The 16,241-nt window shown below is 34.4% G+C and overlaps 2 protein-coding genes across 2 annotated transcripts; both read right to left on the reverse strand.

The window, feature by feature from the left end:
• Nucleotides 1-357: 357 nt before the first annotated feature.
• LOC128553638 (uncharacterized) lies at nt 358-3,262 on the reverse strand. Its single transcript, XM_053534813.1, has 2 exons — nt 2,927-3,262; nt 358-2,103 (listed from the first exon to the last, which is right to left on the reverse strand). Exons 1-2 carry the CDS (start codon nt 3,259-3,261, stop codon nt 744-746), a joined length of 1,695 nt encoding a protein of 564 aa, XP_053390788.1. The 5' UTR covers nt 3,262; the 3' UTR covers nt 358-743.
• Nucleotides 3,263-13,504: 10,242 nt separating this feature from the next.
• Nucleotides 13,505-16,235, reverse strand: LOC128553636 (uncharacterized). The gene is made up of 2 exons (XM_053534811.1): nt 16,177-16,235; nt 13,505-15,246 (listed from the first exon to the last, which is right to left on the reverse strand). The coding sequence occupies exons 1-2, from the start codon at nt 16,233-16,235 to the stop codon at nt 13,887-13,889; spliced, it is 1,419 nt and encodes a 472-aa protein (XP_053390786.1). The 3' UTR covers nt 13,505-13,886.
• Nucleotides 16,236-16,241: the final 6 nt, after the last annotated feature.

The following is a 16,241-nucleotide window of genomic DNA, read 5'->3' on the forward strand; positions in this document are numbered from 1 at the left end:
GTAAGGCAACTAATGTGATGTAACGTAAAGTACATAACTTAAAGTTAAGTCAATTAAAATAACGTTACGTTATGTTACGTAATGTAACGTAACTTAAAGTAAAGTAACGTAACGTAAAGTAACGTAACTAAACGTAAAGTAGAGTAAATAACGTAATGGAACGTAAACTAACGTAACGTAAAGTAAAGTAACTAACGTAAAGAAAAGTAAAGTAATGTAACATAAAGTAAAGTAAAGTAACGTAACGTAACTTAAAGAAAAGTAGAGTACATTAAAGTACAGAGGAAAGGGAAAGAGGAGAGGAAAGCAGAGGAAAGCAAAGCAAAAGCAAAATTAAAGTAAGGTAAACTAAAAGAATTGAAACTTTGGTCTAGTTCTTTTAATATGATCATCACAAATAAAACCGAAATCTCCCAAAAACAGCTATTGTCGGTGGTACAAATATGACACATTCTAAAATTATTGAAAAATTGAGTCTGATATCGAGTTACGACAAATGTAAACTAAATAAATGTCAGTAAGTTTTCTATACATAATTCGTATTGATTTATCATCCTCAAACATCGGACAGTACTTGATGAATAAATCTTGAAGTAAGAGCACCCTTGTGTCGTTTAATTACAACCGGTAGTAGTTTCAACATTAAATAAATTTGAGGGATTAATCCATCAAAAACACAGAAAGGAATAGCATGAAAAACATCCAATATATCTAACTGTCACAAAGTTGATTAACATACTTTTTCATTGTAGTAGAATTATTTTTACCACGTCACTGCTTTCTTGGGTAATAGCTAGTTTGCACTGTCGTGTGTCAAAACAAAGTGATAACGGACACTTCAGTCCATCTGATGATTTCACGATTACTCCCATTTTCTTCCCATCTCTCCCTAGCTGTATCACATTATTTGAATCACACCCGGACACAAACAGATTTCCTCTACGATCTGTACAAACACTTGACACTGTGTTTAATTCTGAATCAGTGAAGGTCTGACAGTGCTTTCCCTGTCCATCCATAATAACTAGACCTTTACGCCAGCTGGCAACAAACAATTTATCATCAACATCACTGAAAGCAACAGTTCGACTGTTTGAGAACAGATTTTTCCCGGCGTTGCCTCGTGTTACCGGCTGTAGTATGTTACCTGCAATATCGTGGATGTCTAACGATTGTCCGTTGTCAGTTATGTATAGTTTAGCATCCTTATAGCCGATGCCAAAACAATAATGGTTCAGTTTCATCTGACGAGTGGGTGTCATCTGCTTGCCAAGGGAGACAAACTGAATTGTGTTATTGTCCAGGCAGACTGCAGCTTCACTTTTACTTGTACAACAAACGCCAAAAGGTCCAGCAGGAACCCAACAATAATCTGTCACTGACAGTTTTACAATATCTGCACGTTTAATCTTATTATTGCTATAATCAGCTAACAGTAGCGATCCATCTTCTGTTAGACAGGACCCAAAAACACGACATGTGTCTTTGTCATTCTGGGCTCTGATGTTTAAATTCTCAATTCTTTTAACAGAATAGACGGTTGTCCTTGGCGATCTTAAATCAGTGGTAGACACATGTCGGACCGATCCAAAAGTTTTCAACTGCTGTAGAAACTCCAGTATAGCAGGATCAAAGCTAAAGGATATATCTGCATCAACACTTGTTTGTAATGAACGAGATACGTCTTCTGTTTCTGCAATACTTTTCAATGACATTTTCATGGAGACAAATTGTTGGGCTTTGTTTCCTTCCGATTTCTTCAAGTCGTTCACAGCTTCTTTCAGACCATCTAATTCAGTTTCTGCTGTCTTCTTCTCTTCCAGTAGTTTCGACTCTTCTTCTATGAACTTCATCTCCAATTCTTTAATCGATTCCTTTTCTACTTGTTCAAGGATTGTTTCCATGTCTTTTCGAAATTTCTTTATCGCCATTACTGCTTCCGTCTTAGACTTCTTTAAGTCTTCTAATAGTCTTTGTCTAGTTTTCATAATTTTTTCCATCATTATTTTCATATCTTGCAACTTTTGGTGTAGTTTGTCAACATCTGTTGTTTGAAATTTACTATCGATAATATCTGGAATGGATTGCACATCAGCACAAGACCTGAAATTATAGACCATAGACCACTAATTTAAAATTGTACAAGGAACGTACTGGAAAAAGGTAAACTTATTTGTGAAAAAGGAAATACTTTAATTCTTAGTAAGTCCTGAATGCACATCATTGTAGACAGGGGTCATATCATTCAGGCGAAAAATACTGAAATTAATTATCATTACAGTATTCATACATGTATAATTTGAGTTTTGTATACCGGTACTCGTCAGAATGGTTTAACGTAAAAATATTCAAACATGATTAGTGTCATTTTCCCTATAACCAGCGTATATTTTGATTAAGGTTATTTTTGTTATTCATATGAAAACTATCTAAATAACAGAAAAGAAAAATAATAACAATTGGGTCAATATATGTTTAAAATAGTCTGTATAATATCTTTAAAATAGTCTGTATTTCCTTAAATAGGTGGTGGCTGTATTGATTTTTATTTCCTTAAACTAGTCAGCGTTCAGTTTATGAAACTTTTGCAAAACACACATTTAAAAATTCAGATTTTGCAATCTGAAGTGAAAAATTACAGAATACTGTTAAATTACATCTTAAAGTGTTTAATGTTCTTTGATGATGGACAGTGAGTGTATGTTATACCGATAAAAGCAGAAAACTACCTGTATAAATTGTTACACTGTATGAAGATGTAATAAATTACAAAACTAAACAATTCATTCAAACTACAATAACAAAAGATCTTACATGTAAATAGATTATAGAGCACAAATGAATACTCAGCAAATTAATAATAATGATCCCATGTTAAATCGATATAAAACCTTTATACTGAATTATGAAATGCCCACAAATTTACCTGTGGTTTAAAGCCATGCATGTTGTACAGCCAACCTCATCATGATTACCACAGTACATATCCACGATCTTTGTCTCATGAATGCTACATCTCTCCGTCGGTACTGCTGGTAATCCTGCTGGGAGACCTGAAGACTTATAATTTGAATTATCCAAAAGTGTGTGACCTTTTAAACCAGGAATCATATGAATTACATCAGCACAAGACTGACAATAATATCCCTGACATTCCACGCAATATTTCACAGCTTCTCTATTCCGATTATTAGCCAGACAAGGCGAACATTTGAAACTGAATAACTCATCTGATGTGTCTTCACACCCACCAGACGCCATTTTGAAATTATATTTACTTCCTTCTTGTATCGACCAACTTGATTTGTAGTAAAATATTATCTCTACGATCAATACACGTATACTCTATCCAGACTAGTAAACAGAGTTGCAAAGGGGATTATCTCTGGACAGATATCTACAAGTCCGTGTCTGATAACTTCGGAGTGACGTCACGTTTGTTTAGGTTTTCTGGACTTATAAAACTAACAAAATATGTAAAGCAGCTTACATAAATAATAATATTGGGTATATTTTATTGCAACACGTCTGTCAGTCCCGGTAGCTCAGTGGCTAGTACTGATGTTTGAATGTTTGAAATCTCGAATTTTGCGGGCCGTAGGCTCGAATCGAGGTGTTTTTTGTTTTGTTTTTTTTTGTTTTTGTTTTTCCCCAGTTTCTCTTTCAGGGTAACCACCATAATCATTCATTTTTCCTGGAATATATCAATATATTGAGATAGAAATATTATTAAATTAATTTCTGTTTAAAGTTGACTAGCCATCAGCTCTGTGTAAACACATCGTATTATGAATGCATAGTCAAGAAAACACTCGGAAATTTCGTGCAAGTTAAATTCCTCTCTGGTATAGTGCCAATATTAGTGTAGTCAACATGTCCGAGACGTCCACGTCTGTTGTTTCAAAGAGAAACATTGTTCAGTATAAGAATGATGCTAAATTCATACTACAAAATGTTCTGAAGGTTATTTCAAGCATCATCATTTTTCCATATTTCAGTTCGTTATTGTATACCGTAGTGCTGTATAACTGCATTTTGAATGTTTTCAATTGTCTTTGAAAAAAAAATGTAATTAAAACATCTATGTTTATTCATAAATAAAAAAACAAAGACTTAAAACAAGTATAAATCACATGTGTGTAACAATATATCGCAATTCACTGTATCGCGATACCTTAGTCTTGCGATATGCATATCGTATCGTAGACCTGTTTCGTGATACAGAAACGATACAGTCAAAAGTAGAAGCATTGAATGAAAACTTTCATAAAATCAGTATTAGAAATAGCAGCTAAACAAATTTATCATTTATAACAGTTTCGTTTAACTTTAAAACTAAATTTCAAGTACTTTCCAAGTTTAGGAACTTTTTTTTCTTTTTCCTTTTGTCACATGAATGCGCAATGTGTATCGTGATATGTACTGTATCGTTGCATCTGTATCATGATTATGTATTGTATCGTGAGACTAGCGTGTCGTTACACCCCTAAAATCACGGTGGGATTCTAACCAACGCGACAAAGGAAATAAAAAGAATCGCACATGTAAGGCTAATGTTCTACGGTCGGTACTAATCTTCTACTTCAAAGTAAGCGTTCCAGTTAGTAGTATAATATAAAATAATGATAATTATCGATTACACACCTGACTTGGATTCTTCCAAATAGTCACTCCGAAGTTATCAGACACGGACTGTACACATTCTTTAACATTTATCATCATCTGTCCAAACAGATAAACCAGACACGAAAATGTAAACAGAAGGACGAACAAAAAGACAGACGTTCCTACATATGGGCATTTATGTGGTTATTATTTTGTTCTCTCTATTGTCCTTTAGCCACGTAAAAGAAATATAGCCTCAAAGAAGCTTACGGAATGAATGACATTAAAAAAAAGAAAAAAGTACAGTTACCTATTGTTCCTACAGCCACCTTTATATTTGATATTTGCGTTGTTACAAAGTTTCAATTATTAGTCTCTATTCATTAATTGGTTGAAAACCAGATTCGAGGAACTATTGAATTGCGCCTTTCTATCCGTCCTTTCATTATTCTGCATTTCCGTTCGTCCGCGTCAGTCCCTCTTTCATGTCAAGTCCATAATATGCCATCCATCAATATCTTTGGCATAACTATTCCCCGTAATAAGATGCCGAGTCATGCGCAACATCGAGGCCCTAGCTCAAAGGTCAATGCCATGAGGTTATGGGGTCAAAGGTCAACAGCTTTTATGTTCTGTTCTGACTGTAAATCAAACATCTATAGAGGAATTCTAATATTACTCGATACAATGTTTCCTATAATGGGAAGATGCATCATGCGCAAAGTCCAGACCCCTAGCTTTTAGATCTAGGTCACACTTTAAAGTTAAATATTAACCGATTTTTTTCCTGTTTGCTTTATAACTCAACCACCCCTCTAGGGATTTCAATATTACTTGGTAAAAATATTCCCCCTTATGAGACAAGGTGTCATGTGCAGCCCCAGACACCTTACCAAAAGGTCAATGTCAAAGAAATAGGTCAAAGGTCAAAAAGTTTCTCTTTCCTGTCCGGTCTATGATTTGAGCATCAATCAAGGGATTTTAATATTACTTCGTATAAATGTTCCCCGTACTGAGGCGACATGCCACGCATAACTTCCAGACCGAACAAGGCCATGGTCACAATTTGAGGTTAAAGGTAAGCGCATTATTATCATGGTCTGTTTCGTGTTTAGTCCATAACTCTGCCATCCATCAAGAAATTACAATATTATTATGTACAAAATGTCCCCCGTGATGATACGACGCGACATGCGCAACAGCCGGAAATATTCTAAAAGGTCAATGTCGCAATGGGAGATCGCATGTTAATATTGTCTGTTTTGTGTCCGCTCCATAACTTCACTATCCATCATGTGATTTTGATATGACTTGGCACAAATGTTCCAGTAATGAGACGATGTATCACATGCAACTCAAAGATTCCTGCCAAAGATCAAGGTCACGATCCGTTCCGTGTCTGTTCTGGGACATCATGTGCCTTACCCTTACGTGATCGCAAGGGGCGACTTATAGTGTTCATTTACAAAATCAAAACAAAACTGCTTCCTACATGTAATCAGGAAGGTCTAATACGTATCAGTTGCTCCAGATGTAAAAGTTTAATTCATTCTACCTGTAGAAATGTGCACATTTTACTGTCTGCAGATGTTTGTGATTTCTTGTACGGATTTACAATTAAAGTGCGAATTTGTGTTGATGGTACACTGTTCACACGTTTGCAGAATAAAGTCCATCTTGTAACCATAATGTGAATATTCCTGATAACTTTCAAAAATTAGTGTCCTATATGTGAAGTTAACGTTCAACGGAAATAAACTGATTTGATTTCTTATGATCCTAATTATCGCTATATTTCTTAAAGTTTTAGTTTGGAATTTTCTCTGTAATAATTTTATTTATTGCGGGTATTTCTCCTTGGTTAGGAATGCAGACGAAATTACAATATTATGCAGTGTGTATAAACAACATAGAGTAAAATTAACTGTAGTATTAAGGCTCATTTAGCTGGAAATAGGGAAACGGTGACCCACTTTGAAATTAAATAATTTTTTTGATATTGCTTATATATTAGGATTAAACTTTGACATGTGACAGTTATATGATGCAAATACATGATTTAGCATGATGTGGGGCTGAGGCAGCTTATTTCATGGTATTGTTTGGAAATCTATCTCCTTTTCAGAAAAAAAATATGGTTCAAAAAGGATTAATTTTTCTTCTATATTCTTTCATATTTAGCAAAATGATCATAAACGTATTCAAGACCACATAACCAAGGCAAGACAGGCATAAAATGCTAACACTTCGTATAGTGTAGGATATATTTTCATGTAAACTTGCTAAGACTGGAGAAACTTATGAGCAGATGTCTATGGACTGTGCCAGTTTCTTCAGTGTTAGAAAAAAATATTTATATAAATATATTTCGCTGACTTCACACACCCGATGCATCTGTACTAATATGAAAATATTCGGTTGAGGTGATTGTGCATACAATGTATCTATTTCTTTCTTTTTTAAATTACAGATGGAAAACAATTGTTCGTTGTATGAAATGCTTTTTAGAAATGTCGTTGCATGAACAAGACAACTTTCCTGAACTGAAGTGAGACACAGACAATCGCATTGTTATATTTTCCACTAAGAAAGCTGCTGTTACTCCCCTTTGTTTGGGTAAGGCAATTATCATTTTTACTATATACCAAACAGGAATAAAAGACATTTTTAAAGATGGCATGTAAACAACTAATGGAAAAATGAAAGTTTACATAATAATTTAAGCATACTTTTGAACTTAGCGTGCATACGTTTAAAACTTCTGAACTACAGTTGTCTCTAACATTGGTACTGTTGGCCCCTACAAGAAACCCGTACGTTGAATTTCATCATTAAAAGTTAAGATAATATCATTTCTTTAGAGTAAAAGAATTATATATTTTCTTCTGAAATATTTCGTACCTGCTTGATTCGTTTAAACATTCGGATGTGGAGCTGTGTCAAGCCTTGTTTTATGGCATTGTATGAAGATCTAGATCCATTTTCAAGTTTAGTGTAAGTGTCAGGGGAATGTGGTAAATGAGAAATGGAAAACATGGGTAAAGAAATATATTCATATGCGTAATACAGATTGACATTATGGTCAACACTTCTCAGAAATACTGAAAAAAAAACAACGGCAACTTACTTATTTCTCTGCAAAATCATAGACACATATGGGCTTAGGACCCCGCCCTCTCTCCTTTTCCCCTGCTAATCGTTAGACATCATCTTTTACATTTTAAAACAAACTTATCAAACGTGGAAGGCCAAGACAGTATTATGTTACACTCATTTTACCATCAATACTCTTTATACTTAAATAACACGAAGGAAACATCTGAAACTGACACTTCGAAAGAATAGTAGATTCCAGTTTTAAATTAATATTCTGTTATTCCTGTTATCAATGAACTGGTCTGTATCCATTCCGTCAAATAACACCGGTCCTGACAAATGACATTAGACTTTTGACTTTCATATGTCATTCAATTTATCTTGTGTGAAACATATTTAATGTTATAATACCTCAAAGATTGCGAAGTTGTCCATGTGTAACATTTATTTTAGTGTTTGAAGTTTGCGAGAAGTTCGACATTCGATATTGGACAGATGGCGAGAAACATTCCAGATTGGACATTCCATACAAGAACAGCATTGGACATTTGAATCCAGAACGACATTGAACATTCAAGCCCAGAACAACACTGGACACTGGAAACAAGAACGATACAAGAATGATATTGGACATTCAAACTGAGAACGACATTGGACATTTGAATCCAAAACGACATTGGAATTCAGACCCAAAACTACATTTAGCATTCAAACTCAGAGCAACATTGAACATTTGAAACAAGAACGACATTTGACATTCGAACCAAGAACGACATTGGACATTCACTGTCAACTTTCTACAGACTTGTTTGCAGCTAACCAATCACATATAGCCTAAATGATAAAGAAATGGTGGTCGATGGAGTTTATATGTACTGTATGATTTGTTTCGGCATGGATTACAGTCATCAGTCATTAAAAAGTACATATAAATTTGTGTCATCCTGAGTGCAATACACGTGTGCGAGTAAGTGCAATAAAGATGTCAACTGAGAATAATACACAAGTTAGTCGTTCTGAATTTGAATGTCTATTGCTATTTTAGTTTCGAATGTCCAATGTCATTCTGGATTCGAATGCCCAATGTCGATCTGGGTTGAATGTTTAATGCCGTTCTTATTTCTAATGTCCAAACTCGTTCTGGGTTTAAAGATGAAGATCTTAAAAAGAAAATCTAAAACTGTGTGAACTCAGTTGTATTTTATGGAAAATGTGACATTTTGCCATTCTTGTTGTTGTTTGACTTTTTAACGAATCTCGGTGCGATATGATTTCTGCTATTTGCTATTGGCTTCATGCGTTTTGCTTTGTGCTAAAAAAGCAAACCACAAGCAGCAAAACATGAAATGCATGAAGCAAAACCATTAGCAAATATTATGTCGCACTGGGATCCCATAAGGATTTCATAGATACAATATAAAATAAAATGTTCGTTTCTATATATTCTAAATTTGCCTGTTCGTTAAATTTGAGAAGAAGTAAAACACATGACGATACCGGTGCAAACTATATTTTGTTCGATCTTTGTATATTATTGTGATGAATACTTGTATTTCAACATTCATTCAATATCGAAATTACCGGTAGTTAAGAATAAAACATGCTAAGACAACTGTATGTTTATATTTCTTTTATAGAATTGAATCAATATATCAAGTTAATTGTATTTCTCAGGTACTTTTGATAGAAAGACTTTTTTATGCCCATTTATACACAAATATGTTTACATGCATGTTATCAACAAATGCAATTTATGACATGTCAACGTTATGCAGTATTAAGAACATATACAGACAGTACATTACCATGTACTTGATTAGTTAAAACAGTTTATAAGGGGAAGTTACAACAGGTAGTATATATATCTATTGAACACAAGTTAACAAAATGGTACGTCACATTGAGAAGAAAGTATGTTCACTCGACAAGATAGCATGTTCTTTAAGAAAATAGGATGTCGTTTAACAAAATAATACGTCATTCTTACATAAGTTAGACAAAATATGGCCAGCTTTTCAACTCTGGCATTAACGAAGTTTTAAACCAATAATAGCTAACTCGTTGCTAAACCTTGCAGTCTAACGGAGTTTTACTAAAATTTGGCGCGTATTAGACTTACGCAGTCAGTTGATATCAAGTAACCTGTGAAAATTCTGTTCAATGGCGTAGCATTGAATCGAAAGACCGCGGAGAAAATTGAAACGCCAATCTGGCGTGTATGAGTTGCTACTGACGGTTGTGAGTGGCCCCATTTTACCTACATGTATTTAGTTATATTTCTTAGTAATTTCTATGTGAATCTGACCCGAACTCATTTACGTTTACGTACCGATTCGTTGTGCCGCATTTCTGTCTACCTGGGACTCGCAGCAGGAAAGCGCTCGTTTTCTGATAGATATTTCATGAACGGGACGGGCTAGAGACTTGGAGTTGGTCTCATTCTGTAGTTAAATATACCTGTGAAATAGTGATGCATAATTTATTTAACTGCCCAGAGAATTTATTTCACAACGGTCCGGGAAGTGAACCCATTGCTCGCAGGCTCGAATCTCGAGATTCTGGCCTTCAGTAGACATATGTTTCTTTTAAAGGGGGCTAATATTTCACTACATATTTTTCATTTTTGACTCATTTAGGATAAAAACAAGGGTTTTTTATCAGTCTGGCCATATTTTGTCCCAGGTCCGATACTAGTGCCTGTGGATTATACAGTAATTTATTGTCCGTAAGTATTGACCTGGCATTCATTAATATTCGCCAATATTTTTGGGCGTTTTCGTTATTTTACGCGATATTTGTGTCCTGAAAATATCTAGATTTATCAAAATAATCAGTTTTGAAAACCAACGGCACAGCGGTGTAGTGGTAAGCTCTCTGACTTGAAAACACGTTACCATGGGTTCGAATTCTTTTCTAACCTTGTGTTTGTTTTTGTATCTATAATTACAATGTATATATTTTTATGAAACAATTCATTTTGTGTCGCTAACAACAGTTCTTTGAATTGTCTGTTAAATAAATGAATGCTTGTCCGGTCCTGAAGATTTTAAACATTTTGTAGAACGGTTTTATGTACGTAGAAAAATGGTAATCGAGTGTAGAGTGTTTCGTTGACAAATCATGATAAGTGTGACAAGTTTCCGTCTTTTACAGATAAAATAAATAAAAACAACAATTTGGTCAGACAGAGGACTTGAACACACGACCCTGAGATTAGTGGCAAAACGCTTTGTCCGCACAGCTATATCTGCACATGATATATGGTGGTATATAATTGGCTTTACAATAATTGTTATATCGTTATTTAGGTTCGGACACCGAAAATTAATTTACGGAAACATACGGAATATTCATGAGTGCCAGGTCAATACTTACGGACAATACAAGACATAACGGGATCTTGAGAAGATTCCACTCAAAACAAAAATGATTCATCGTATTCATCTAATAACATAAGACAGCTCTGGCGTTCCAAACATATCATATTGACAGAGAGAAATGGTTCATTAAATTAAGTACGTTTATTTGGGAGTTTCTTTAATTGTGTTTTTCCTCAATAATATTTCTTCATATGGTGTATGCGTATTTCATGATAAAGAGGGTTTTCAACTAGAAGCAAGCGTATTATAATTTCATTAGAAGGGAGACAACTTTAAGAGGCAATACATGACATGCTGCAAGATTACTCGTCCACACTTTGGATGAAATCGTTCAACATATTGGTTTACATAGAATGTATATATGTCATTGAGAAATGATAAAGTGGGCGAAAATAAAAGTTAGATATTGGTTAAAATGCAAGAAGAATGTAAAGTTTCTTCATCATTTCAAAAGCATTGCAATGGTTTACTTCTTTCTACACAATAGTTTGGTTATTTATAAAATTATCTTGCAAACACTATGTGTCGATATGTTTCTAACACTCCTCACTTTCAGAGTACTCTCTTCTTACGGAGTTTTTAGAGAAATTACTTTTCGCCTTAAATGTGCGGGTTAGTCCCTTTAAGGCGTGCCTCTATATGTACATAATAATATCAATATCTTTTAAAAGTTATCCAATTGATTAAGAAGATATCAAGAAAAATATATAAATCATTATCAAAAATACATATATTTTATGATTATTATATACGGTAAAACAAATTTTTCTATATTAAATCAATTCTATAATGTGTGACTAACGCAGAAAATAACTTTGCATTTGTTCGTACCAAATGAAAAACGTTTTGTTTTCAATTTTTATTTACAGTCATGTTTAGTTATAAAATTTGCCTTTTTAATGGTCAAGATCCACCGCATTCCAGTAAAACATATAGACAATAACGTGTGGTAAGAAGCCATGGTCCATGTTCATAATTTAGTAGCAGTTAAAATCCTGCAATGCGAGACAGTCCAGCAACATGAATTTCGAGAACAGTACACTTGATCTGACACTATTTTTTTTAATAAACTGCGACAAACTGTGTTGTGTCATCCTCTTTTACTTCTTTGGTTTGCTTAACTTTATCCCAAAAAAACTGCTGCCTGACAACTGTTAGTCGGAATAATCCATGATTTAAATGTCAAATAAAACTCTATTCATTCGCGTCTATGGGCTCTGAGCAGACAGGTAATGGGGCGGGAGCCACATCCCGAGCGTTCACTGTAGGCGTCATCAACATATGCTTTGCGCCCACCCTCATATTTTGGCTAAAAAATCTTTTATTCACAAAATATGTAAGTGAAGATAAAAGGGTATTCAAAAGAGTATACAGAAAAAGGAAAAACCATAATAAGTACAACAAAGACAGGGAGAATTTTCAAGTACAACAAGTTTCTTTGCGATACTTGGATAGGAAAGACCCCATTCCCTTCTCGCCCCACTTGCTTACCCATAGCTAGGGACAGACGTAGAAATTAAATCCATCTCATTTTGCAAAATAGCGTGTACTTTACCAAATTAATAAAACGAAATTAATTCGTCAATGAAAACAACACCGATTCAGGTGGCTCAACAATTTGTTTCAAACTACTTCGAAAGGCATTTTCATATCTAAAAATATAGAAACGTAAGATTCTCTAAAGTTTCATACTGCTTATTTTGCTAATGATCTATCTCCGATCAAGTTATAAACTACTATTCACTCATTTTAACTCTGACAAGGTCAGATAATTAGACACTGACGGTCAAAATTTTCATTCTCATGTTTTCAGGCAACAGACTTTTACACGCATTATTTCAGTTAGTGGAGTGGAGCTGAGCCGAGCCGAGCGGAATGGAGTGGACTGGACTGGACTGGACTGGACTGGACTGGACTGGACTGGAGTGGAGTGGAGTGGAGTGGACTGGACTGGACTGGCGTGGCGTGGCGTGGTGTGGCGTGGAGTGGCGTAACGTAAAGTAAGGTAAAGTAACGTAACGTAAAGTAAAGTAAAGTAAGGTAACTAACGTAGTGTAACGTAAAGTAACTTAACTTAAAGTATAGTAAATTAAAGTAACGTTACGTCATATTACGTAATGTAACGTAACTTAAAGTAAAGTAACGTAACGTAATGTAACGTAAGGTAACGTAACTTAACGTAAATGAAAGTAACTAACGTAATGGAACGTAAAGTAACGTAACGTAAAGTAACTAACGTAATGAAAAGTAAAGTAATGTAACTTAAAGTAAAGTAAAGTAACGTAAGGTACCGTAACTTAAAGTAAAGTAGAGTACAGTAAAGTCGTAGGAAAGGGAAAGAGGAGAGGAAAGCAGAGCAAAGCAAAAAGCAAAGCAAAGCAAAGCAAAAGCAAAAGCAAAGTAAACTAAACTAAACGAATTGAAACTTTGATCTAGTCTTTTTAATATGATCATCACAAATAAAACCGAAATCTCCCAAAAACTGCTATTATCGGTGGTACAAATATGACACATTCTAAAATTATTGAAAAATTGAGTCTGATATCGAGTTACGACAAATATAAACTAAATAAATGTCAGTAAGTTTTCTATACATAATTCGTATTGATGTATCATCCTCAAACATCGAACAGTACTTGATGAATAAATCTTGAAGTAAAAGCACCCTTGTGTCGTTTAATTACTACCGGTAGTAGTTTCAACATTAAATAAATCTGAGGGATTAATCCATCAAAAACACAGAAAGGAATAGCATGAAAAACATCGAATACATCTAACTGTGACAAAGTTGATTAACATACTTTTTCATTGTAGTAGAATTATTTTTACCACGTCACTGCTTTCTTGGGTAATAACTAGTTTGCACTGTCGTGTGTCAAAACAAAGTGACAACGGACACTTCAGTCCATCTGAGGATGTCACGATTACTCCCATTTTCTTCCCATCTCTCCCTATCTGCATCACATTATTTGAACTGCACCCAGACACAAACAGATTTCCTCTACGATCTGTACAAACACTTGACGCTGCGTCTAATTCTGAATCAGTGAAGGTCTGACAGTGCTTTCCCTGTCCATCAATAATAACTAGACCTTTACCCCAGCTGGCAACAAACTCTTTATCATCAACATCACTGAAAGCAACAGTTCGACTGTTTGAGAACAGATTTTGCCCGGCGTTGTCTTGAGTTACCGTCTGTAGTATGTTGCCTGCAATATCGTATATGTATAACGATTGTCCGTTGTCAGTTATGTATAGTTTAGCATCCTTATAAGCAATGCCAAAGCAAATATGGTTCAGTTTCATCTGACGAGTGGTTGCCATCTGCTTGCCAAGGGAGACAAACTGAATTGTGCTATTGTTCAGGCAGACTGCAGCTTCACTTTTACTTGTACAACAAACGCCATGAGGTCTAGCAGGAAAACAGCAATAATCTGTCACTAACATTTTTACAATATCTGCACGTTTAATCTTATTGTTGTAATAATCAGCTAACAGTAGTGATCCATCTTCTGTTATACAGGACCCATACACACGACATGTGTTTTCATCATTCTGACTTCTGATGTTTAAATTCTCGTTTCTTTTAACAGAATAGACGGTTGTCCTTGGGCAGCTTAAATCAGTGGTAGACACATGTCGGACCGATCCAAAAGTTTTCAACTGCTGTAGAAATTCCAGTATGGCAGGATCAAAGCTAAAGGATATATTTGCATCAATATTTGTTTGCAATGAGCTAGATACGTCTTCCGTTTTTGCGATACTTTTCATGGACATTTTCATGGAGACAAATTGTTGAGCTTTGTTTCCTTCCGATTTCTTCAAGTCGTTCACAGCTTCTTTCAGACCATCTAATTCAGTTTCTGCTTTCTTCTTCTCTTCTAGCAGTTTCGACTCGTCTTCTATGAACTTCATCTCCAATTCTTTAATCGATTCTTTTTCTAGTTGTTCAAGAATTGTTTCCATTTCTTTTCGAAAGTCCTTTATCGCCATTACTGCTTCAGTCTTAGACTTCTTTAAGTCTTCTATCAGTCTTTGTCTAATGTTCATAGTTTTCTCCATCATCATTTTCAAGTCTTGCAACTTTTGGTGTATTTTGTCAACATCTGTCGTTGGAAATTTACTGTCGACAATATCTGGAATGGACTGCACATCAGCACAGGTCCTGAAATTATAGACCGAAGATTACTTATCAAAAATTTATAAGGCAGATACTGCAAAAAGGTCAACTATTTGTGAAATAAAGTAATACTTTAATACTTAGTAAGTCCAGACTTGTCAGTTTAATATATAAACAAATCATAGTAGTATATTTTTTCTCTCAAAAACTAGGCCTTTTCTAATGTGTGTGCAATATTTGATAATACATTTCAAAATTTCAAAATTCGATTTGCAAAGCAAAAGATTTAATGTAACGCATTTTGCTATGATGACACCGGGTCATACCACTCAGGCAAACATTACTGAAATTTATTATCACTATTCATATGTACGCGTAAAATTGAAACATAATTGGTATCTTTTTCCCCTATAACTAGTGTTGTTTAAGTTTATTTTCGTTATTCACATGCAAACTATATCTACATAGAAGAATATAGAAATGGAGTGAAACGGAGTGAATATATCTTTAATTTTGTCTTTTCATATCCTTACAATCAGGTATAGTAGTAGCAGTATTGATTTTTTATTTCGTTAGACTAGTCAGTGTATGTTTTGTTTTTCGGTTTGTGAAAATGTTGCAAAACAAAATTTAAAAATTCAGATTTTTCTATCTGAAGTGAAAAGGAGCATTTAAAATTACAGGATACAATTACAACTTAAAATGTTTGATGTTCTTTACTATATCGATGATGGACAGGAGTGTATGTTATAAGAAGCAGTTTTTATAGATAAAAGCATAACAACTACACTACTTGTATAAATTGATATACAATATGCAGATGTATTAAATTACAAAACTGTGAATGCAGATAAAAAGACCTTAATACATGATCCATAAAAAGACTAATAATAGAACTTACAACTGAATAATCAATAGTAACGTTCGCTTATTAAATTTGAAGTTTATACTGAATTATGAAATTCTCGAATTTACCTGTGGCTTAAAGCCATGCAAGTTGTACAACCAACCTCATCATGATTACCACAGTACATGTCCAC

Source organism: Mercenaria mercenaria, unplaced genomic scaffold, assembly GCF_021730395.1.
Source record: "Mercenaria mercenaria strain notata unplaced genomic scaffold, MADL_Memer_1 contig_4136, whole genome shotgun sequence".
Lineage (NCBI taxonomy): Eukaryota > Metazoa > Mollusca > Bivalvia > Venerida > Veneridae > Mercenaria > Mercenaria mercenaria.

Bases quoted from the DNA above. Each gene is read 5' to 3' on its own strand.
- LOC128553638 (XM_053534813.1), bottom strand. From the start codon at position 3,261: ATGGCGTCTGGTGGGTGTGAAGACACATCAGATGAGTTATTCAGTTTC. The intron at 2,104-2,926 runs GTAAATTTGTGG...CTATAATTTCAG, and splicing joins TGCATGGCTTTAAACCACAG to GTCTTGTGCTGATGTGCAAT.
- LOC128553636 (XM_053534811.1), bottom strand. From the start codon at position 16,235: ATGTACTGTGGTAATCATGATGAGGTTGGTTGTACAACTTGCATGGCT. The intron at 15,247-16,176 runs GTAAATTCGAGA...CTATAATTTCAG, and splicing joins TGCATGGCTTTAAGCCACAG to GACCTGTGCTGATGTGCAGT.